This window comes from Macrosteles quadrilineatus, unplaced genomic scaffold, assembly GCF_028750875.1.
Source record: "Macrosteles quadrilineatus isolate MER2022 unplaced genomic scaffold, UCM_ALF_1.0 Scaffold_9__3_contigs__length_116548681, whole genome shotgun sequence".
Classification (NCBI taxonomy): Eukaryota; Metazoa; Arthropoda; class Insecta; order Hemiptera; family Cicadellidae; genus Macrosteles; species Macrosteles quadrilineatus.
The window spans coordinates 64149310-64173139 of NW_026542602.1; the positions used below are offsets into that span (position 1 = coordinate 64149310).

Here is a 23830-nt window from a genome sequence, read left to right on the forward strand (position 1 = left end):
TGCAAATATGTCCATAATCAAGCAAACAACAACAGTTTCCATACTCTGCACACATGTATATGGAATAATACACTTTTTTCTTGGTGACATGATTTTGTCCGGGACTCCAAAATGGGGTATTTTGGGGGCAGCTCAAAAATTTTAAATATAAAGCCCCATCAAGTGACACCTAATTTTTAAGGCCATCCCCATCAGCATGAAAGAATATCGGCATTGACTATTGGATACAGAAGTTGTTGTATTAATAGTCAAAGATATCGAAAAACTAGAAAACTAGAGGTTTCTACCTCAACCCAAAACAGAATGGTGGTAATTTTTATTTCTCATCAGCCTGAGAGACCCCACTTAAAAACATAAATCAATATACCTTATTAAATTTTAATTTATTGTAGCGGGAAAACTAACCTCAGTATTACCGTAACAAGAAACTAAAAAGTACTTTTTGGTTGGTATGACACTTTAGAGCGGGACTGAAAATAGGGTAGCATATTTTAGGAGCAGTCCTAAATGTTTAAATAAAAAAAAATCAAATGCGGCTCATAAAACCCTATTAAGTGACACCTCATTTTAACAGCTTTCAGTTAAAAAGAATATTGACAAAAACTAGAGGTGTCCATCTTAACCCATTACAGAATGGTAGCAGTTTTTAGTTTTCATCAATCTGGGAACCCCACTTAAAACTACCCTGCTAGCGACAATGCGGAACTGCTTCCTAGCGGCTTTGCGTGGGAAAAAAATTAAGTTTCGGCAAAAGAAATCGGTAACTGTCTCAAACATTAATGAAGCAATAACAATCGGTCACTTACCATCAATGTAAAACACATTAAATATAGATAGGAAAACATTGGTTATGCTCATTTGTTTACGACACGCCTGCGATCTTGTTGGTGGAGTTATCACTCCTGGAACTGGCTGTGGCAATTCTAGTCAAAGTTAGACAAGAGTTAGACTTTCAAATTCAAACTTTAACTCAAACAAAAATTCTAAAGACTAACTAGATAGCGTTTGCTGAAATCACAAGAATATACTTGATAATACTCACAACAGTGCGCATGTCCTCTAAGAGCCAGTAGTAACACTCGAGGTCCGGGTCATCGTCCACCATGGCAGGCCACCAGGGGTAGCCAGTGACCTGAGCCCACACCACGGAGCCACACGTGAACTCATTGTCTATCATGTCCTCCTCTTCCTCTGGACTGGGCTGTTCCTCTTCACATGAACAGCTGTTGTATCTCGGATCTACACAATCAACAGCAATCACTGAACCTCCAATACAATAATAACCCTTTAAACCATGCCAGTGTAGCTTTCAGCTGTTTATGTTGATTTATAATCACACAGTTATATCGTAAAGTAAAAGTTTGTTGTCTGACATATTGGACGTTGGAGTTGAAAGAGTATGTATAGTTAATTTTATTGTTAATATTAGTACGGTGCAATCAGACCTAAAGCCAGATATCCAAAATGAAAGCGCACATTTGACACCAAGTTGTTCAGTACAGTGCACATAATGCTTGGTAATAATGTTACACTTATTTGAGTGTCGTGTTGGGGGGAAGGGCGGGTAAATTTGGAAAAATGGCATTTTTTTAGTTTTATTGAATATCTCAGAAATTATGCATTGTTACATAAAATATGTCAATTACAAAAATAATCTACACTAAATGGTCCTCTTCATTTTTGTAAAGTGAATGGTTTACAGAGTTACCAGTTATCGAGCATCTTTAACGCTTTAAAAGACCTGGAGGTAGCTAAATATTTTAAAAAATAATAAAGATATAGCTACAAAACTTGGAACAAAGTCACTGGATACAAAAATAATTTTTTCATTAAATTCTACCTTCTTGAGGGGGCGACCCACTATGAGCCAGAAGAAAATGTTAAAGGTAAGCATAGGTTGATATGTACATCATAATTAGAGACCAGTCAAATTAAAGAATGTCATGCTAGTCCAGTTTTGCTATTGGCTGCCGCCAACTGCAGACTCTTGTGGCCCCTAGTGTGACGAAGTTATTTCTACTACAGATGTTTAAACAAAGTTTAGACGAGCCTGTACCTGGATTCATGTGACAATACCAGACGTCAGGCAGATCCTGAGGGTCGGTCACGTCTGGGAGGTAGCGCTGCTTCTGACAAGTGAGGCGATCACAGAACACCTGAGCAATACAAACTATCAATTGGTATCTAATGATAGGGACTAAGTTGATTTAAGTAAATCAATTTTTTTCTTTTACTTTAAATCTCAAGCAGAGTATATTTGAGAATAAAATCATACTCTTCCTTCTGGTGCAGTAGGTATTTCAGTTACATAATCCATTAGAATTGTATAACAGAAGGACTGTATGATGAACAATCAGGTTGAAAGGTGTCCTCCCTGTTGCAAAGCACTGATATCGAGGGAATGAATGGCATGCTTGTCTTACCCACAGCCCTGTGATGCGTTTCTCCTGCAGATCCTCCAGCACAGGGCGCTTGTCTACTCTGCGTCTACGAGGCTGATGTCTGCTCGGTGTCTGCACAGACCTCTGAGACAAAACCACCTCAGCATTGTGCACAGACCTCTGAGACAACACCACCTCAGCATTGTGCACAGACCTCTGAGACAACACCACCTCAGCATTGTCTGCCTCGTCACTGCTGCTGCTGGTCGGCTCAGGGCTCAGTAGACTGCTGGCCTGGGACGCTTGCAGCTCCTGAAACACAACAGGAGTGTTGGCACAAACTATGAAACCAGGCAATTACTTTCTATGATAGTAAAAACCACATCAAAGTGTCTCAAATAGTCTTTGAAAGTAACAGTGTTACCGCTGGACTCCCCGGCATCAAAACCTAGTTTTCCCGGTTATGATTCCTGATTGCCATGTGTACCTTTTTAAAAGGGGTCTACAGATTGTCAGATTCCTGATGTTTTGTAGTTGGGTGGAGGCAACAGTTGGTCTGAGGAATCAGTTTGGTCCGAAAATGACGATCGGGTCGAGTAGAGCCAAGCGGTTATTAGAAAAGCGTTTGTGAATATGTGCGATTGAAAATTGATTTAGTCACAATTACAAGTAATGTTCCCGGTATTGCTGCGATCGTTGGAGACAATGAAGATGTCGTGACTGAGAAAGATGTTAAATATTTTGCCAAAATCTCGTACAATATTCACAGTTTCAATGTAAACACGGCATAGAGGATACCCTCGATTTTGCTGTCTTCACAAAAGACGTTCTCAATATTGCCATGACCAAAGTAGACGTTTAAGATTTTGCCCTGACAACAGATAATGTTTATGATTTTGCCGAGACTGCAGTGTATGTTCACAATTTTTTAACTGTCAGGTTTTTCATATGGTAAAAGTCTCATGGGTGTTTACACAAGCAAATACAATACGTCGTTAGGACCCTTTTTTATTCATCTTATATACGTAAAACAAAAATGGCACTGAAATGTGACCACCCGGCCACCCTGGTCAAAACAATCAAAAAGCTATTCAATTTTTTCCAGGATTAGACCAAATGACTAAGGTACTTATAAAATGATGAGCACCATAACCAGCCATAGCCTTAAAATATGAAGAAATAGTCAAGAGATGGGTTACAAAACCTACCTTGAGAATGCTGGATGCCTGGCTGTTTTGCTTGCTGATGTGAGAGCCCCAAGGACTAGGTATGGACAGGTTGCGTTCACTCAAAGGTCCAGCAGCCTTCACTGACCCATCTGATAATTGTTGGAAGCCTGCAACACAGTTTATTTTCTTAGATTTTACAACTTCTTAATATAAACTACAGTTCTTGATATTGTACTTTATAACCCACCCTAAGCATATTTTGCCTTCATGTAAGGCATCCTTGGTAGGTGAGGGGTAATCTTCTTATTTACAAATCCTATGGTTTTTGAGTTATTAAGCTTTGAAAAATTAAAACAGCCACCATTTTGAAATCATACAAAGAAGAAACTTGATGCTTTGGGAAAAAATAGTTCCTATTAGTCATCATACACGTACCAAGTTTGAAGTTGGTACCTCAACTGGTTCCAACGTTTTGGGAAGTTATATGTAAAAAATACATACACACCGACAGACGGAAATTGAAGCAAGATAGGGCATATGTTTATTTTATGTATATGATATTTTTTGTTTGTTTTGACCTAAAGAACATGCCCACAGAGTTTAGTGAAAGAGTTTCGAAACGCCCTGTATGAAGATTACACAAGCATAAAAAGTGTAGCCGCTAGGAACTAAGTAATATTATACAAAATTTAAGAAGTAGGTACTTACTCTTGACTGATGTCTTTTCTGACAAACTCGCCACAGCTTCTATAAGTTCTTCAATTGGTGTATTCTGAAAGAACTTTCTTAGTTTTAGAAATGGAATGGTACCAAAAATTCATTGTTGCAATACAAAACATAATTACATAATTTAATATGAGTATGAAATGTATGTAAGTATATAAGGCTTTGTACATGAACAGATGATTTCAAATTCAATGATAACAAGTAAAAACCTCCTGGTAAAATAGGCCTATGTTTTAACGGTTTAAAATGTGTAGGGCTATTGTAATTTTATATTAGCTGATCAATTATCAATCAATCAATCAATCAGTTGAATATTTAACTATAGTCAGGTAGTAAACAGGAGACTAAAGAGTTGTCCATGAAAATGGATTTTAAAAAGCCTAAACTAATTTTAGTGGTAATTTTTACCTGATTACAGGACAAGGTATTCAACTCCCTCCACTCTTTCTAGTTTCAATTTATAATTCACAAATTTAATTTATTGTAAATCAGTAGTTCTATTCACCAAATAACCGTCTCAAACAAACATAGTCATTCAAACGTAAAAGAGTAGGTATTGTATTATTCGTTTTGCATCAGACACAAGTTGATTGAGATGCCTTTGGTTAAGACGGCAATTTGAATATGAATAATATTCGAACCTTGAGTCACTCACTACGTATACTACACAGTGACGTAAAGAAACAAGTCACAACTTTGTCTAGTCTAGTGCTGTATGATTCGTACAGATAGTGTTAATATATTCAACAATTAATTATACATGTATGTAGGCTATGTGTGGTTTCACATGAATCCATTTTTTTTTTCCGGACGATAACAATTTTTTTTAATGAAGAATCTGCATTTTTATCACATTCCTACACAACTGTTTTAAAACACTACAAGATAGTAAACAAGCTGATGTTTAACCAAGCTGAGATTTTACTGATGTTACAAGCTTATAGCTGATGTTACTTACAGGTTCGTTGGCATTCCGTAAAACCGTTTGAAATATATCTTCATACTGTGAATCTGAGAGTGACACTTCAGGCTGAAAAAGAACCCAAAACATTTATATTCAAATAATAAAACATCTTTAGGAATACACATGAGTATCTTGAGTACTTATTTTAATCAGTCAAATAATAAAAATTGACAGCAGATGCTGTACTAGAAATGATATCAGCCTTAATTATTTAGAGCAAGACTGTAAAAGGTTTGAAACTAAAGCCAAACCATGCCGATGGCGGCGGTATGTCGGTTGTCTATGCCAAATGACATTATTGTTACTGGCTTGCAAACTTCAGCATCATGTCACTGAGGCGGTAATCATCTGTATCAGTGTAATATACATTTCATACAGTACTTGTTGGTTGTTATTGTTTGTAGAACGACCGTTAGGTCCACACTTGCCGCTCTGCAGTACAGATCTATATCCCTCATTCAGCAGTCGATAGGCCTATGCGACTAAAGGATTCAATTTGTTGGTAGCATGCCAAATGAAGACACCATAACAGCTTTGGACTTGTCTATCAGTAGATGCAACGTTGTTCTTTTAAGGTACAAAACACACAAGACATTTTGTTAAAGTACTAACACTCAAGTTAGGCTACTTGTATGAGTCCCGACCAAATCTTTCAACTGTATTTCTCATTCTTAGCATGTTCTAAATGTCGGCCATGAGCCTCGGTCTGGACGCCTGTCAACAGCCCAAACAAATGAAAATGTGCAGCGTGTGTGCGACTAATTTAACGCAGACAGTCGGTTAAGTGGCAGAAGCTTTAATTTGTCAGAAACAACAGTGCAACACATTGTTAAGGAGGATCTAAACGTGGAAGATGTGCGCCAAACTTGTCCCCACGCTCTTGACTGACAGGCGGAAAGAAATGCGAGTGCTCAGATGTTAAGAAATCCTTCAAATGTGCGATGACGGCCCTGACTTTCTAAATCAAGTTATAATGATGAAGAAACCTGGATTTTTTAGTTTGATCCAGAAACAAGATGGCAAAGCACACCACAAGCTCACCTCAATATATGCGCAATAGTTGCGCAAGCGCAAATGAGCAACTATAAGAAAATTATAAGAAATAAGTAAATATAATCAATACCTTTTTAAACTTCTTTTCCTTTTGATGAGATGTCTCAGTTACATCTCCACCTTGAGTTTCTGCTGGCTTCTAAAAATATTGTTACAATAAAAAATTAATCAGTGGCAACTTTCAATACAGTTAGTTCACATTCTATCACCTACAGTAATTATACTGATTTTATACAGGGAAATATATGCACTTTGATCATGAAGAACTAGGCTATTAATGGTACCCCCGTTTCAGATCCCATATCCCATTTTGATTACTATGCCCTGTAACGTTTTCAACACAATCCCAAGTTTTAATTGGCCAGGATCAAGGAGAGCTTTTGCATGCCTCAAAATGAAGCTGGGTTGGGAGAAAAAATTTGTTTCTTGATCACAACTCTTATAGACACACATATTATAGTTGTATTTTAGCTTGTGGGCATTCTTGGTCTTCACTCGTGTTATGTCTCTAGAGACAAATAGGACAAAACTGTGCTGTTTGCAGGGAAAACATAGTTCATTTCGGTAGGTAACAAAATACATTTAGGATATAGCTTCCAAGCAGAGGTAACCTTATGTGAGGTAAAGAGGCAATTTCAATACAAGCAACCATTTGAAATGTCTTATCGGAACTTTAATTTGTTTGTAACACTAAGAATAAAAAAACATGAAAATGTTTGCATTTAAGGAAAATTCCAAATAAAATATCCACCTCACAAAACGAAAATTAGGAAATAAATTTTAAATATTACAAAAAGTAAAAAAAGAAACCAGAAACCCATTATTGTATAGTTACAAAGGAAAACAAACAGGACTTACCTTTTTGATCTTTTTTTCTTTTATTGGAATCGTATTATTTTCTCCAGTACCAGTAGTTCCTTTGACCTTTAAATAAAACCATAAAATATAAATTATAAATAAAAAATAATACAAATATATTTTTGTATTTTATACAACCCATGATTTGAAAAAAAAAAAACATTAGTTAAATGAGTGCAAATAAGTTTAACTAAATTTAAAGTAATTTTTACCTTTTTAATCTTCTTTTTATTTTGAGGTTTTTCGCCTTCGGTGACATCTTTAGCCTTGATGACATCCTAGAATAAAATCATATTGTTAGACAAAGACACATACAACTATATGCAATCTTTATTCTCGTCTTCAGATCTGTAGATTCTTTAAATTTTGGTTTCGGTGTGGAAATGGGAACCATGGCTAAGTTATGGATTGACCGAGTCAAGAGGGATGGGCATCTCTAAAATTTCCTGAAATATGTCAGATTTATTTCTTATTTAAATAATATTAGGTTTAACAAGTACCTAGGTTTGCTGATTCAGGTAAAGGAAGTGTTTTTATTTTTTAAGTTAGTAGTTTAGCATGAAATTAATTAATTTGATCAAAATACATCCAAAAACAGGTCTCTTTTTCTCTAATTACAATTACACAGGAATTTGAAAGAAGTTTGTATGTATAGGTACAATTTTTCAGGAACTTCCTCACAGCCTTTAACCCTACGACAAAACTTCAATATTAGTGGTGTAGTGTGGCACACACTGATTCTTTTAAAGAAAGAACCTACATATTTGTAAAGCGACCTGTATTTTTCCGTGACAATTGTAAGCGTTCCTGCATTGGAAAATTTACCACAACAATATACAAAATCATTTGTTTTTTAAGCTCTACACATTTGCAGTAATGCGATTAGGATATATTTATATTTATTAAAAACGTGCAAAATCAATTTTTTAACAATATCAATACCCCATAACGAACCTTGTTCCTATGACTTAATCTTGCTGGTCCCAAACTCATTCAAGCGTATCACTACATTAAAGTACCTACCTAAAACTTATAATTTTCCATTTACATGAAATATTTTTCTAAACTGTTACACATAAACAATTAATTATTATTCTTATATTTAATTAAATCTACCTAAGTATCTTCTTTTACATTATTTTTATCAGGCCTACCTTCTTAGGTTTAGTTCCTTTTTTAGAAAGTTCTCTTTCCTCAGTTGATTCCATTTTCTTGTCCTGTCCCTAAAAAGTCACAATATTAAAGGAAGTGCATTGCAAGAGAAGTAGTAATTTTACAAAACAGCGATAAAAAATACCATCCATCCCGCATGGCTAATTAAGAGCAGTGTTGTTGAATGACCAACATCAAACTATCAATGGTCAGATCATGTACCGATTGAAGACCATAATGACATTGTCAACAATGGTATCTAATAAGCTAAAGGGAGTAGTGATGTAAAATACCCAGGTATTTAAAACTCAGGGTAAATACCCTGGGTATTTACCCGGGTAAATACCCAAAATCCATAAATACCCGGGTATTTTGGGTATTTATGAAATCGATTGAAATTCATTTTTATCCACCCCTAAATATGTTATTGTTATCATTACATGATAAATTAGGATAGTCTATAACACCTTTTACAGTAACTTGAAGCTTTGCTAGTACCTTTTATTTAAAGATTTAGCACTTTTTTTATGAAATCAAGACAACACCTCATCAGAGAAATAGTGAACCTAAACCTACTTCTTCTGTTATTAAAATTGATAGTTAAAAAAATTTGTATTTTGTAAAATGGCTTGGAAGGCTAGACGGACCCAAGGCCTGATTGATATAGGCAGAATGGCAGAATACTGAAAGTACAGTAGACTCCCTCTTATCCAGACTCCTGGGGACCGAGGCTAGTCCAGATAACGTTTTTTCTGGTTAAACCGACGTCCCTAAAAACTTGTTAAAACGGAAACCGTGTACCGGTACTGTCATATTCAACTTTAATTTAGGAGAGCATTGTATTTAGATACGTGATCGCTGGTCTCAAATCTTTCCCACGACAACAGTCGTTTCAGTACCGCTCACTTCTTGCCAATCTAGTCAGGTTAAACCAATGGGCTGAAAAAAATTGTCCGCTTAAAAGGTGTTCGGATAAGAGGGAGTCTACATTAAACTTTTCTGTGTTACCGCTTAGTTGGGAACAATAATATATTTGGATAAACCTACTAAAAAATGTATCTCCTGTTTTTTGGTCTAACTTTGATATATTTTTGAAAGATTTATTGTGCTATAGATTCAAATTTTTTGTATCACAAGTTTATGAAATTAGTTTTATTTTTATTTTGATACCAACAAAAGATCTAGAACAAAAATATTATTAAATCCTGCCATCCTACAGTTTGAATTTTAATTATTTTCTTAAGTTGTTTACACATATACCACTACTAGGTTAAATTTTCCTGTCTTTCTAAATAATTATTATTATTTTACAAATTATTTTTTTTCACTTTTAATAAAATAAATTCATCTATCTATCATAGAAATTAAAAAATCATAAGTAGTCAGGACCAGTGCAACCATGCGACCAGGGTATTTATGCCGATTATGCTTTATGCTCAGACCTGGGTATTTATGGTGATCATACCGAGAAGTAAAATGCTAGTAGTGACCATATGAAATTTTGTTTAACACATTTTATTATCATTTTGCTATCTTTACAAGGTAATAATTGCAAAAAAACATCTCAATCTTCTCTAACTTTAATACAAATTATAAATACCCAGTTTTTGGGTATTTACCCTGACCTGGGGTAAATACCCAGGTAAATACCCAATTTATATTTACCTACCCACTGGGTATTTACCCGGCCCACATCACTAAAAGGGAGATTTATAAAGTAGGTTTATTTAGCTTAATCTTTTTGTAGATAAGACTATTTTAGAATCAACCAAGGAATGGTTCTATGGAAACATAAATAGATAAATAGTTCATATAAATGGTCTTAACTTAGTTTAGCACTAGCAGCCCAGAAATATTTACCTTTATAACTTTATCCTTCTTATTCTGTGTCTTTGCCACTTTGGCCTCTACTGAATTAGTTTTATCTGGAGGCATTGTTGACACATCACCCTGTAAAAGTCATATGTTACTATGGTATAAAATAGGATCTTTGCTACAGCAAACCTGCAGACTAAAGAATTACTATTTGTCTGAAAGGATTTTAATTAATATAAATTATTTCCTTAAACTTGTAGAATTTATTCCATATTTAAATAACATTAGATTTAATAAGTAGCCTCTAGGTTATTATTTCTTATAATCTAAGCTTGGGTCAGTGAGAGTGGCATTTTTACAAGAGAATTCAAAGGAGGAAGTATTCAAACGCTTTTAGGGAAAGCGGTCCTCACCAGGGTTGCCCCCCGCCCTGATTCTGTCGGGACAGTCCCAATTCTGGTTCCTATATGCCCGTATTTAAGCCTATGTTAATCCGGGGGGACGGGGGCCATGTCCCGATTTTCCCTACATTAGGGTGGCAACCCTGGTCCTAACCCGTATGTAGGCTACCGGTATTGTGGGTGTGCCGGGGATCGAACCCGTCTCTCCTGCACCAACGTCCCAGACGCAAACTACTAAGCCAGCAACACACTCAAATATTTGTACCTACAGGTATCAGGGCCGGATTTCCAAATAGGCCCGGGCAAGCTCCCAGAGGGCGCACGGTCGAGAGGAAAAATATTTTTTTACTATCTAAAAATAAAATAAATAGCTATAGCTTAACATATTTTATAAATAAAAACTCTTGCCAATAAAGCATTATAATTTTTAAATTCATTAAAATAAATAACCGTTAGAAAATATAAGTTAAACAGTTTTTCAACATTACGCATCAATTTCGTTACAACATTGATAACGAATATTGGTTATACGGGAGTAGGCTGTAGGGATGTTGTCGAGCGCCCGAGCGGTACGCATCCCGCATCGTATTGCCAGTTGCCAGTTTACTCATTGCACTGCCACTATGCTGGCTCGGCGCCACTGATCGGAGTGATTAGGGGCGTTTGCGTGTTAGACACCGTTACCACCCTTACTTCACAAAAAGAAAATGTATTAACTAATCTTTTTATCAGTTTACAGCAACCTGCACTGCAGGGTCAAGTTAAAATATATAATACGTTTTGAATATTAAAAATACGATAAGTTTATCTTTAAAATTCAATAACGAAAAAAATATCTTAGTTTGCAACAGGTTTTAGAAAAATTAAATCCCCCTCCAAAGCACCATTTGATGTCATTTCCTCCTCAGCTCAGACCTGAGGATAATTATGGTTGGCCGGACTATTGCTTTGCAAATATAATCTGAATGCAGGACCACCATAGATTAACCATAAACTCAAGTCGACTTGTTATCATATTGTAATCCTAAATATAGTTTTTCATGTCTAGTTCATATATGTTGGTCACACTGGAGGTTAGTTTTGACGTAATTTTGTTTCTATTATTGTCTATTATTCTATGTTGTCGTTGTGAGTGTTTTAGTTTCTTGTAATATAACCATGGGACGACCTATTGTTTATGATTAGATCGTCTTATTTTGGACAAACTAGGTTTAAATAACATATAACTTAAATAAAAAGAATTGTTTTCAGCTAATCCCTAAGGATGACAAATCTACAAAAGGCCTATGTTTAATCTATGGTATCACCAGCGCCGTCCTTAGGGTGGAGCGAGTGGAGCGGCCGCTCGAGGCCTCGCACAGCGAGGCCTGCCCGGCGAGGCCTGCCCGCCGATGCCTTACTATCGCTAGAAATAAGTTAATGTTTTCATGGAATGAAAATAAAAAAATAAAGGACAGACATGTCCTATGATAGTTGACATGTGCCTAAAATATGTCTTATTTATTATGAATTCGCCTATATCAATTGTTGTATCGATTAAAAACCTACGAACGACATTTAAAACACAAAAGGATATCAAACAACGTTTGACAGCTCGGCGGCGATGAGGGAACCGAGCCTCGCGGCAGCCACCGAGCTACCCCGGTGAATGTGAGTGAGTCATACGCTTACTCTTACTGGTACTGGTGCCATTAAACTTCTATTGTATTATTAATTAAGTTCAATTTATTTACAGATGTAAATGTTTACTGGATTTAATGGATAATCAGCGTGGATAAGACTGACTGTAAACTACTCGCATTTTGCAATAAACATAAACCTATGACAATATTTTTCATTAAAGTAAAAAGTAATACTGTGAATCAATTACACTGTAATGATACTACCTCTTTTAATTTATTATTAAAAACTCATTGACAATTATAGGTAATATTTTTTTACCTTTAAAACCACAATTACAGACCAACTGCCGAAAACACAATAAACCTATCTTGACAAAAAGTACATAAACAAGTTAGCCTATGAGCATTTACTATTTACAAAGTGACGGGACGACAATCCACAGTGAAGAGAAGTGTTAATTTTTTTATTAATTATTGTAAAGAACTTCGTGGACAATATTTATGATATCCACTTTGGAATTGGAACAATAATATACCGTATGCAATTAGCTATAATATTAACGGCCATTTACAGAGTGTAAAAGATTCATTTGTTTCATCAAAATGCTTAAAATGACGAATTTGCAAGTATCTCATCGACAATTATTTATGTAATATTTTAGCGAATTTCCCTATAGGGAAGTAGCTATTACCGTAGGTCTCATGGTAAGACTTAGGCCCGGGACCGATTTACTTTTTCATTTTAATGTCCCCAGAGGCCAAAAACACCATTCGTTCAAATTTTTATATATGTATACCATATATATATATATATATATAGATTTATATATATATATATATGTGTCCGTGAACATGATAACTTGAGTAATTTTTATCCGATTTTGATGAAATTTGGTTTGAAGGTGTAAGGCGGGATAAACTTGAATGAGTTCGCGATCCAGCATGATCGGACCATGGGAACAGGGTTTTATGGGGGGTTTTATGGGGTTAAAATTGGTTTTTCTCACTTCTTACCCTCAAAACACAAAATTTCCCAATTTTTCTCTAAACCCTCTTAAAGAGCTTAAAAAAACAAACAATTCAGTATATCAAAGTGTTTTTGTACTGCTATTGGTTACGGAGAAAACTAAAAAAATGGTAAATTTTAAATTCCCATGTTATTCTTATGGAGAATATTGTAAAATGTTGTAGTTTGCTTGTTTATGGATATATTTTGATCAAACTTGGAAAATTTATTTATTTTATAGTAAGCTATCAATATATTACTAAAAACACTACTTAATTAGTTTCCTTGTAGCAGCAAACCTAGGTAGGTACTCGTTAAACCTAATGTTATTTAAATAGATCAATTGAAAATCAATTCGGCCAAATGGAAATTCGCTTAGACGGCAGGTTTGCTGCGGCGGGGGTATTTTACCTTTAAAACACCCTCCACAGACCAACTGCCGAAAACACAATAAACCTAACTTGACAAAAAATAAATAAACAAGATAGCCTATAAGCTTTTACTATTAATTGTCGTCCCCCCACTTTGTTTAATTTACAAAGTGTTAATTCAATTCACAATCCACAGTAAAGGAGAAGTGTTAATTTTTTTTTATTAATGATTGTAAAGAATTTCGTGTGCAATATTTATGATATCCACTTTGGAATTGGAACAATAATATGTGTAATTAGCAATAATATTCACGCCTATTTTCAGAGTGTAAAATATTCTTTTTTTTTTCGTCAAAGTGCTTAAAATGACGACTTTACAAGTATAATTTTACAAAGATTTTCCGGAAAATTGCCAAAAGTGTTTAAGACGGCATTTTGTTGAGGCTAAACAAGATAATTCTTTAAAAACCTTGCAATGATAAAATTCCGACGAGGAGTGGTGTAAGCAATTAACATAGGCCTTTAGGCATGATATAGTTTTTAATAAAGGTTTGTAGGAAAGAAACTGTGACCAGAACAGGGGGCGGAAACATTATTTGGGCCTAGGGGCGCCAAAATGCTAAATCCGGCCCTGACAGGTATGCTGCTACGGTACTGGAAGGAAAGGGTTTTTTTTTTAATTAAGACTTGTGGTCAATAATAGACCTTAGAGGCCTATAAAACTTACATAAAATCAATAAATTTGCCAAAAAATATATTATCCATGTAATCAAGCGAACTAACTTACAACAGTTATGTTTACCTTTCTCCTACTTAGAATGAAATATAAATTTCAAATGTTAAAAAAATATCTTTTTGAAGTTTGTTCTTAAAATAAATTGTACGGTAACTTATGAACTTACCGATGCATTCAAAACTGGAGCTTTGAATCCTTTTTTCGTTGAAGTCTTGGCTGAAGTTTCAGACATCTGTAAAGTTTACATATTATTAAAGTATTTTACTATGGGATAACAAATCTCAAAACTAGCCTGAGTTGAGTTAACTTAGTCATTGTTGAATTAACTTAAGTAAAATTCATTGACCCCAAAAGCAACAATTTTTAAGAACATTTAAGTTAGGGTGAGTAACAAAAAATTTTGTCAGTTAATTAAGAAACTAAATAAGTTAGGCATTGCTAACTAAGCCAATACGGTATAGGTAGTAAAAATGAAGACAGTGTTTTTACAAACAGAAGCCTAAAAGACCAGACTTGGAATTGTAAACATAGCCTAACTTTGGCTTTAGGAAATCAACATGTGAAATAGAAAATTATAAACAATGACACAATAACTTAAAAACTTAGCCAAATAATTTACAACTAACTGTAAACTACTGGCCAAGTTCAACAATTAGCCTAGATTGTATGAAAATAGACGTAGGCCTAGTCACAGAGGACACCTAATTAAGGGTGCGCTCTACTTTTCGCCGCGCACTTATGCAAGTGTTTAGGATCTCCGTTAATTGTCAGCTTAGTTCTTAACCGATTGGAAAAATGTTAATGTTAATTTGTTCATCTTATTTTTGTAGGCTTAGAGTATCGTTTAAATTTTTTGGTAATAGTAGAATTTTAGGTGGGAAATGACTAGTAAATACTGGTATTCTAAATAAAGCTCGTTTCTATAGCATTTTACACTTATAAATGCATTTTTAGAAGAAAATTAAAACAATAGTCATAAATTTGAATCTAAGGAGTAAGGAACGTCCTTCAGATGAAACAAATTTTAAAAGTTAACTGAGTAAATTGAGAGGACAAACGTCTGGAAGCACTTTTCGCGGCACTCTTTTCAATGGCGCAACATAGCTAAAAACTGAAGCCCGAACTGAGGTAGAGCGCATCTATAATTTAAATACAGTTAGCCTAAGTTAGTCTTGGCTACAATTTTTTGTGGGGAGAAGAGAAGGTCTCTCTACCAACGGTAAGTAAGTTAAAGGGTCATAGGATACCTAAACGTATGCTGCCATCTCAACCGACATACGTAGCTAACTTAAAGTAAACTTAGGCTAAGTTAACATAGCTGTTAGGCCAAGGCGCTAAACGCAGGTAGCCTAACTTAACTTAATCAATTCATAAAAACTTAAAAGTGAACTCTGATTCTATCGGGACAGTAGGCCTACTGACTTAGGTCCCCTTTGACAAAGGCTCAACATAGCCTACTAAACAATAGTAAAGTTAGGTTGATAGAACCCTTTTTGGTACCTAGCCGGGTAGGCATAGGCTACAGTTTCTTAACTGGGCTATGCTAATATTGATTGAAACTATCGATTCGATTAGTAACTTAAAACCTTAACCTTCGATATTTTCATAATCAGCAAGTTTGGTTGGTTAGGTTGAAACTGTAACTTACATGCCTAGCCTTAAGTTATAGGATGCGTAGGAAAATAAGTTAGGCATTAACTTAACTTAGCATTTTTAGGCTAAAGCTTAAAATAGGCTATAGTAGCCGAAGTTGATAAGGCTATAAAGTGGTTTTATAGGCCAAGCATAGCCTACTTTTAATGGGCAACTGACTCTGAATGAAGCCTTAACATAAACAGTTCGAACACATGTAGGCTAAAAGGCAAGTTGATGGGAATTATCATGACAGTCACTTTCTGACGTGGAACTGAACCTGTAACTTAACATTAACAAAGTTAACATAGGCCTAGGCTAGGCCTAGGTACGCTAACGCTAGGCCTAGTTTACGATAGCAGAGGACCTAGGCCTAGGCCTACCTAATTATTTGACTGATAAGAGAAAAAATGACTTGGGCCTACATTGCATAAAGTAAGATCAGATTGTAGGGGTATACGCTAAAGCTACTTAGTGTGTCCAAAAAGTTGTCTGGTTTTCAACCAGAGGATAAAAATTTGATTCTAAAAACCGAGTTGTTGCGCTGCAAGAAATTCTAACCAACTTACCTTTGCTTTGTCAAATGAAAAGTGGCCTAGATATTCTCAAAACTGTCAGTTGGAATTGATAATACTTTTATCTTCTTTCTTCAACAGGACATACACGAAATACGAACGAAGCTAACAATAAACAAACTATTTTTGTGCGGTTGTCGTCTTCTTGTTTGATATAATGTCACTTAATTGGCCGATCTGTCGGTAAATTACCCATGAATCAAAATGTCGATCCTACAATAAGTAGTAATCTTATTGGACTAGGCTTATTTTACTTTTTTTCGAAATATTTTCACTATTTCGATTGTTAGTAGTTACAAGCTATGTTTTTGGATGATGATTGTGGCTATGGGGTTTTGCGCCAGCTGTAGTGTAAATCGTAAATCTCCCAAACAAATCCGGAAATACAAAGTGTTTCAACTACTCATTTCACAAAGTAAAATATTGGCTAAGAACATACGACATATACATGTAATATAACCATTGATTATATTATATATGCATTCTGAAAAATAACCTTTATGAATTCATGACCAACGTTTTCAAACTTAAAATACATGTACAATATACACCGGAAGCCAATAATAAATATAGCAGCACAATAGACCTCTACTAACTATAAACATATTGATGTATTTACTAAAATTGAAAATTACCGGAATTGAATTTATTCGCTAAAATCAGGTATCCGGTATTGTACATGTAAATGTAAGTCAACGTTGAACGTGGTCTTGTACCACTTTGTACCTTAAGTAGGCCTAGCGGTATTTCCCTGTTTCTTGAGCCCCGGGTTAAGACAATATGAGTTACTCTATACACTGTCTGTGCTTCAACGCTCTTCCACTCCACGTGTCTTTAAGAAATTAGCTAGCCTTTAAGAGCTTATATGTTGATTTTGTATACATAGATACATTTTATTTGTGTCTTTACCTAAATTTATAATGTTGATGACTAAGCTCTTGAGTACCGCGCTGCACACATACTGTGGTAGTGGTTCTTTAATCTTTACTCAATTGCAAAATGAAGTAACAGATCGTGTAAGAAACAAATTAATTTGTAGTTTTTTTTACCTCTAAGCCCAGACCGTTCGCCCCTTCACCCACGCACGTGTGGCAATGGTATTGATAGTTGCCAGTTGCCACCTGTTGCGGCGACGGCGCGACGCGCAGTCTCCTCTCTTCCTTTCTCTCCGGTTACCATGGCAACCCTCTCTCTGTCACCCTCACCACCCCACATCACACCCCCACCCACCATCTCTAGCTGTGTAGTAACGGGAGGCATAGCAAAGTGATCTGTCGTGGAACTTCATCATGTAGTCTCTCGTCACTTATAATAACACAACAGGTTAGTGTAGTTTTACAATCCAATGTGTCAGTAATGAGATAATTGCGTATAGAGACGAAATGTTACTATTGGAAATTATGTAAAGCGACATACTTCAGTAATTTTCAGGAACTATGTCTCACACATAACATACTACTTACTTTCCTAACAAAAAAATATAATCAATTACAGTGCCTACATTTCTAGACTGATCCTAATAATGTAGCAAAACGAAATCAACAATATATTCTACATATCTTTACTTGCACTCAAGTGTGTATAATTGTAAACAGTAATCATATGAAATGATTATTTTTTTTCAATGGTAGCTTACAATTAAGTGCACAGAATGTTAATGTAACACTAATGGGAAAATTGAAATAAGCTAAATGTAAACTAAACCATCCATAAGATTAATGTATGCCCAAAATTGTGTTTGTTATACAATTTTTGAGGTATTGACTGTGACTACCAGAGTCAATGAACCATATAAAGCCATAACTGAGTTGTAAGCAACAAACTGTTGCTTCGCCCTTGGAAGCCAACAAGTTGTGATTTCCAAACACTTATCTTCCACTTATCTTCCCAGACAAGGGGGCAAAGCTTTGTGTTATATGCTTTACTGTGGCATTATTTTTTATGGTGATTGCATAAAAAATAAAATAACCTGCCTCATAAAGATAAAATGGGACACAAACCCAAATTAATTATGAAATAATAGGTACTTCTCTTAGTCAGTTTGGCAATTGATTTTTTTTCTTGGTGTTAACCATTTTAATTACAAAACATACATAGAAAGAAATATGACAAAGAATGTTTACAAATTACTTTGCTTTAGGCTAATTTAAGTTTATATAAATTAAATTTGTAGTATGTTGTGATTTATGATAGCTACATAAAAAGTGATTATGGTGAATTAATTATTACCTTGATTGTTCTTTCAGCATCTAAATCCAAGGCAATTACTAAATAACAATTATTCACACCAATCAAGTTGTCACTGTCACTACAATGCAATAATTTAGAATGTAATCATACACTAATTTGTTATAATATTTACAGTTGAAAATATTTTTTTATCAGAACTTACTTTACTATCTGTTTGTATTTTTTAGAACAATAAGTAAAATAGGCATACAAAAATTTCGGGGCAACCAACTGTCCATCAACAAGTCTTGCTAAAATTTTATTAAATTAAATATTTAAACAAATCTGTTCTTCAGGTCCAACACAAGAACAACATGTTTTAATCCATTTACACACTGACTATTGTCCAGCAGGTACTTTGTACTTTGCAAAATGTGGGTTGTTGTGAAGTTTGTTACATTATGAAAATTTCTAAGGAACTACTTAATATAAATGAAATTCAATACATAGATTTTTTACAGACCATAGAGAATATTCACGGTACATATCCTTAGGAATACAAATAAATAAATGCATTAATGATTGTTTTACAATAATATACAAAGTCCAAAGTCAATAGTCCAAACACCTTGTCTGTTAATGTTCCAAGATGGTCAATTCAAACAATCTATAATAGCATTGATAATTTATTACATACAAGTAGTTTGGGACCAGTTATAAATTTTTTTACAGTTATAAAATACATGTGTTAATTGTTTTTTTTTATATATAAATCTTTGTTGACCCCATTCTTGCAAAAAGCATGTCTTTGATCTTAGAGTTCCATTATACGAGCCGAAATCAATATTTAAGAGTTGAAAAGATCTCAAGCCTGCGAGATTATTCAGAAAGGACTTGCATTTAAATGGGAAGTAAATGTAAAGCAGCACACAGTGTATTTTACTTACAAATATGGATGTCTGTTTTAATTTTCATATGAAGCATTGATGGTTCTGCATTGATCCTATTAGTAGGCAAGCATGTTTCCTTTAAAACCTTTTTTCTCAGCTTGTGTGCATTGCAAAGAAAAACTATACGCATGTAGCATACTGTTAGAAAGATAATTTCCTGTAGATGTGCAGAATTCCTTTATAAATTAAAATAAGCTCAAAAATAAACACACAAATTAATTTGAAATAAAAAAAATAACATGGTCCTTATGGGTTGCCATGCTGGTGAGGAAATAACAACAAAATATAAAGAGAAAATCAAAGCAAATGGAAGAAATTACAATCACATGTTTTATTTACAGCGTTCAGTGAAAATAGAGAAGTCTGTACATTACAGATTTGTTGTTTTTGAAGTTTTTGACCACTGGTCAACCTCTAGCCCTAGTCGACCTCTAGAATTAATTAATACTAGAGGTTGTCCAGTGGTCAAAAACTTCAAAAACAACAAATCTGTAATGTACAGACTTCTCTATTTTCACTGAACGCTGTAAATAAAACATGTGATTGTAATTTCTTCCATTTGCTTTGATTTTCTGTTTATATTTTGTTGTTATTTCGTCACCAGAAAGGACCATGTTATTTTTTCCCCAAATTAATTTTTTTGCCTATTTTAATTTATAAAAGGATTCTGCACATCCACAGAAAAATATCTTTTCAACAGTATTCATAGATTTTCCCAACAATGCACAGGAGCTGAGGAAAAAAAGGTTTTAAAGAAACATGCTTGCCTAGAATATTATTAATATATAGATTCAACCCAATACTTCACTCTCTGGTGTATTTATATTATATATTTTCTTAGCTTCAAATTTTTACATTACACCGGAAATCTATTCTGTGTAGTCAATGACTGTAGGCCTACTAAAATGAACCATTCTTAAGAATTTCAGTAACCAGGAGTGATATTAGTAGAGGTCGTACGGAACGAGGTGAAGCTTGGAGGGGAATAGTGGTATGGCGGGGGAAGTGTCGCTATGCGAGGCGAGGATCGGCTCGTCTCCTACCCCCACCATGGATTTCCCCGCTTTAGACCGTTCCCGCCGAAAATCTCAGGCTTCACCTCGTTCCGCACGACCTCTACTTCATTCCAACTCTAAAAATATCATTAACTCTATTACTACAGTATAAACAGGTTTTTTATGACGGTTTATCTCAATATTAAAATCATTATTATCATGTTAAATAGTTATAAGTCAAATTGGTCCCCTGTTTAACTAACTGTTCCTCTCTCTGAAACAGATTATTAGTTTGATTAATGACTTGCCTTGGAGCAATAAGTCTATGTCTCAAACAATCCTCTGCAAGTTATTACTGATAACCATTCTAAAAGTCTATGCCATTTATAACTTTTGTTGTTACAGTTTGAATTAAAACTGTTTTATAACGTTTGAAAGGACAGGTCTAAAAGAACATCCAATAGCCTATTCCCTATTCGGGAAATTTTAAAAAAAGATTATTTTATTTAATTAAAATTCTTTAAAGTTGGTTTGAAATGAACTAAATAAATGGTAAACAACAAAACACTTTAAACCGCTCAGAAAGATACCTTAAAGTTTTTCTAGCTGTTATCAAAAGATAAACATCTATCTATTAAGGAATTAAGGAGTATATTTAAATAATTATGATCAATCAGGAAGTATGATTAAATCTACAGTGTGTATATAGTTGTGTGATGAATTAATAGATATATAAATGTATATATAATTCTTTAAATTTAACCCATAGTATTTAAGTGAGAGTGAGACATTTATTACCGAGCCTGGAAATGTAAGCCCCATGTGCGGCGGAAGTCCAACTCATTTCAACTGAGAAGACGTTTATCAACTTCTCCGAGTTATTTGGCGCTACTTCTCCATCTTCTTCACTTCATATATCATTTTTCTGTTCCGCTCCTAAAACCGTCATATGTTTTTAAAAGCTACACTGTGGAAATTCTAAGTAAACATTTACCAATTAAGTTTTTTTCTGTTTGGACAGTAAAACCCTTATTATAATCTGTTCAAAAAATGTTGGTGGTTTTAGAGGAATAAATATATTATCTCTTCATTTGACCCGTTTAACAAAATAGCTCAACAGCTGAGGTTTGCCAAAATATCAGACAGTTGTAACAACCGTAAAAACCAAAAAAAGTAGCCGGGGAACCTCGAGCCTAAATTTTGTGAGCGGACTATAACTAACTCATTGATCGTGTCATGTAAATAATAATAAACGATAAAATAGTGGTTTATTCTGGCTGTAATTCACTTTAATACTCTCTTCCTCTTTTTTAACAAATTTGGGGGGTATACAAAAAACAGAAAAACCACATACAACTCAATAGATACTTTTTTGGTATGATTTATTAATATTTATTTTAGAAGGTAACCATCAAACTATGAACATTATGGATATGCAATCTGAGACGCTTCAATGGGTGGCAATAGCTGTAGGCAGATAGGAGGTTTGGCATCAACAAAGGCTATAAATTGCTTATGTTGGTCAGCTGACTAGCTGTGTGTACAGTATCTACATGGTTTATAGGTTACCTTAAGGTCAGCTGATCAACAACAGGGAACAGATATGCCTTAATATCACTTTTATTTGATTTGTCTACTGGTCAACTCTGATTACTACGTAGAGTACCTAACTATTGGATACGGAAGGTAGTACACACAAATCCTTAGTCCAGAAAGCACTTTTTGTAAAGGAATATCAAATACCTAAACTGTGCTCACTATTTAAATTATTGTTAATACATAAAGAGAAGTAACCCACTTTAATTGTTACAAGCAGGACTCAAATCTCAGGTTAAACAGTGATGGGAAACTTTAATTCAAAATAGAACACTTTTATTCTAAAACTGTAATATCTCAAACAAACATTGATCCATTAAAAAAAAAAAAATTGCATTTTTTACTGTTTTTTGATGACAAAATGTACAAGTTTAAGTTCAATCGATTTTCTTTCTTATTTGAAGCATAGTCTCTGATAACTTTTAGTTCCAAAAATTCATTTTTTTATAAATTAGTTTTATAAGTATATTTTATACTCTGTAAGACGTTTTATTATTTTAACTGTAACAGTATTACTTACAAAATGGGTATTGCTAAAAGATTGATTTTAAATTTTGTATCACAAACACAAATACCTAGTTATAAATTTAACAATCCCTATAGCCTATGACTGCTATTCCCCTTCTAAAACTCCTATATCGCTACTACAGAATATTCTTTGAAACCAATTTCTATTTTATTGTATGAAAAAGTTTTACCATGCATAAGATATTGATGCTCGATAAATATGAGATGAATAAAATATCTCAATTACAATCCTACTGAGACCGGTTTGGATGAAAACTTATTAATTAGGTATCAGAATCGAGCTCAGGCAGAAGATTAATCCGTACCAATCAATCAGATGGTTTTGTTCTGCAGCTGGGATTAATATCAATTATGAGGGATAACAAAAGTTCAAACTTTAGGAATATTTATTTCTCTTGTCAAATAGTAGGCCTGCTTCTTTTGAAAATAATCAACATTTGTAGAAATATTATACGTATTTCAAAATAAATAAAACTTCAATAGAAGTTCTTCTGAAGTTATTTCAGGACAAAATAAAGAGTAGTCTCCGTCTACCTGGACAGAAGACAGGTTCCATAATACAGTGTATATTACCAACAAGCTTAGTATTAAATATATAAGTGGGCAAAACGTGTCCACTATAAAGAAAAGTTTAATTTTGAAAGATTTTAAAACAAAACTTTCATATTCACAATCAAAAAGCTACATAATCTTGCTGTATATAAATCCATTTTAATTAGGGAAAATGTTTATTTACAAATAGGAATATAAAATTTGAGTTAAATCATGATAAAATAAAATACTGTAGTTTCAACAAATATGCCACAAAGGGAATAAGCTATTACCTCACCAACCTATACCTATTCAGAGGACAAAAACGTACATTTTATGTGTCCGTTAGATGATAACTCGGGTAAAAATCATCTAAATTTGATTAAATAAGTTACAGTGCAAATGTGCAAGCCTACATTTGTTTGTAAACTAGAATGAACAGAGTTTTATAGTAAAAATTTAGTTTTCTAATTGTTGACCCCTTAAAACATCAAGTTTTGCAATTCCATGCCTTAATATTTTGTTGAGCTTAAAAAACCAATAATTTAGTATATTATTTAGCATTAGTATGAGAATAAATTAATCGTCCGTTGCAGTAGG

The 23830-nt window shown here is 34.2% G+C and overlaps 1 protein-coding gene across 2 annotated transcripts in view; it reads right to left on the reverse strand.

The window, feature by feature from the left end:
- The window catches only part of LOC129002837 (zinc finger CW-type PWWP domain protein 1-like), a 31267-nt gene extending 9773 nt beyond the window's left edge, over positions 1 to 21494 (reverse strand). Inside the window, exons 1-13 of one of the 2 annotated variants that reach the window (XM_054430929.1) lie at positions 21374 to 21494; positions 14421 to 14486; positions 10164 to 10253; positions 8306 to 8374; positions 7364 to 7429; positions 7152 to 7217; positions 6364 to 6432; positions 5235 to 5306; positions 4259 to 4322; positions 3590 to 3717; positions 2424 to 2693; positions 2057 to 2156; positions 1043 to 1239 (exon numbers count right to left, since the gene is read on the reverse strand). In XM_054430929.1, coding sequence (XP_054286904.1) covers positions 1043 to 1239; positions 2057 to 2156; positions 2424 to 2693; positions 3590 to 3717; positions 4259 to 4322; positions 5235 to 5306; positions 6364 to 6432; positions 7152 to 7217; positions 7364 to 7429; positions 8306 to 8374; positions 10164 to 10253; positions 14421 to 14486; positions 21374 to 21397 — 1281 coding nt within the window. In that variant the 5' untranslated portion in view covers positions 21398 to 21494. Of the gene's footprint in view, positions 1 to 1042; positions 1240 to 2056; positions 2157 to 2423; positions 2694 to 3589; positions 3718 to 4258; positions 4323 to 5234; positions 5307 to 6363; positions 6433 to 7151; positions 7218 to 7363; positions 7430 to 8305; positions 8375 to 10163; positions 10254 to 14420; positions 14487 to 16455; positions 16599 to 21373 lie in introns of those variants that run through there. The other variant, XM_054430930.1, reaches the window with a different exon arrangement.
- Between the last annotated feature and the right edge of the window lie 2336 nt (positions 21495 to 23830).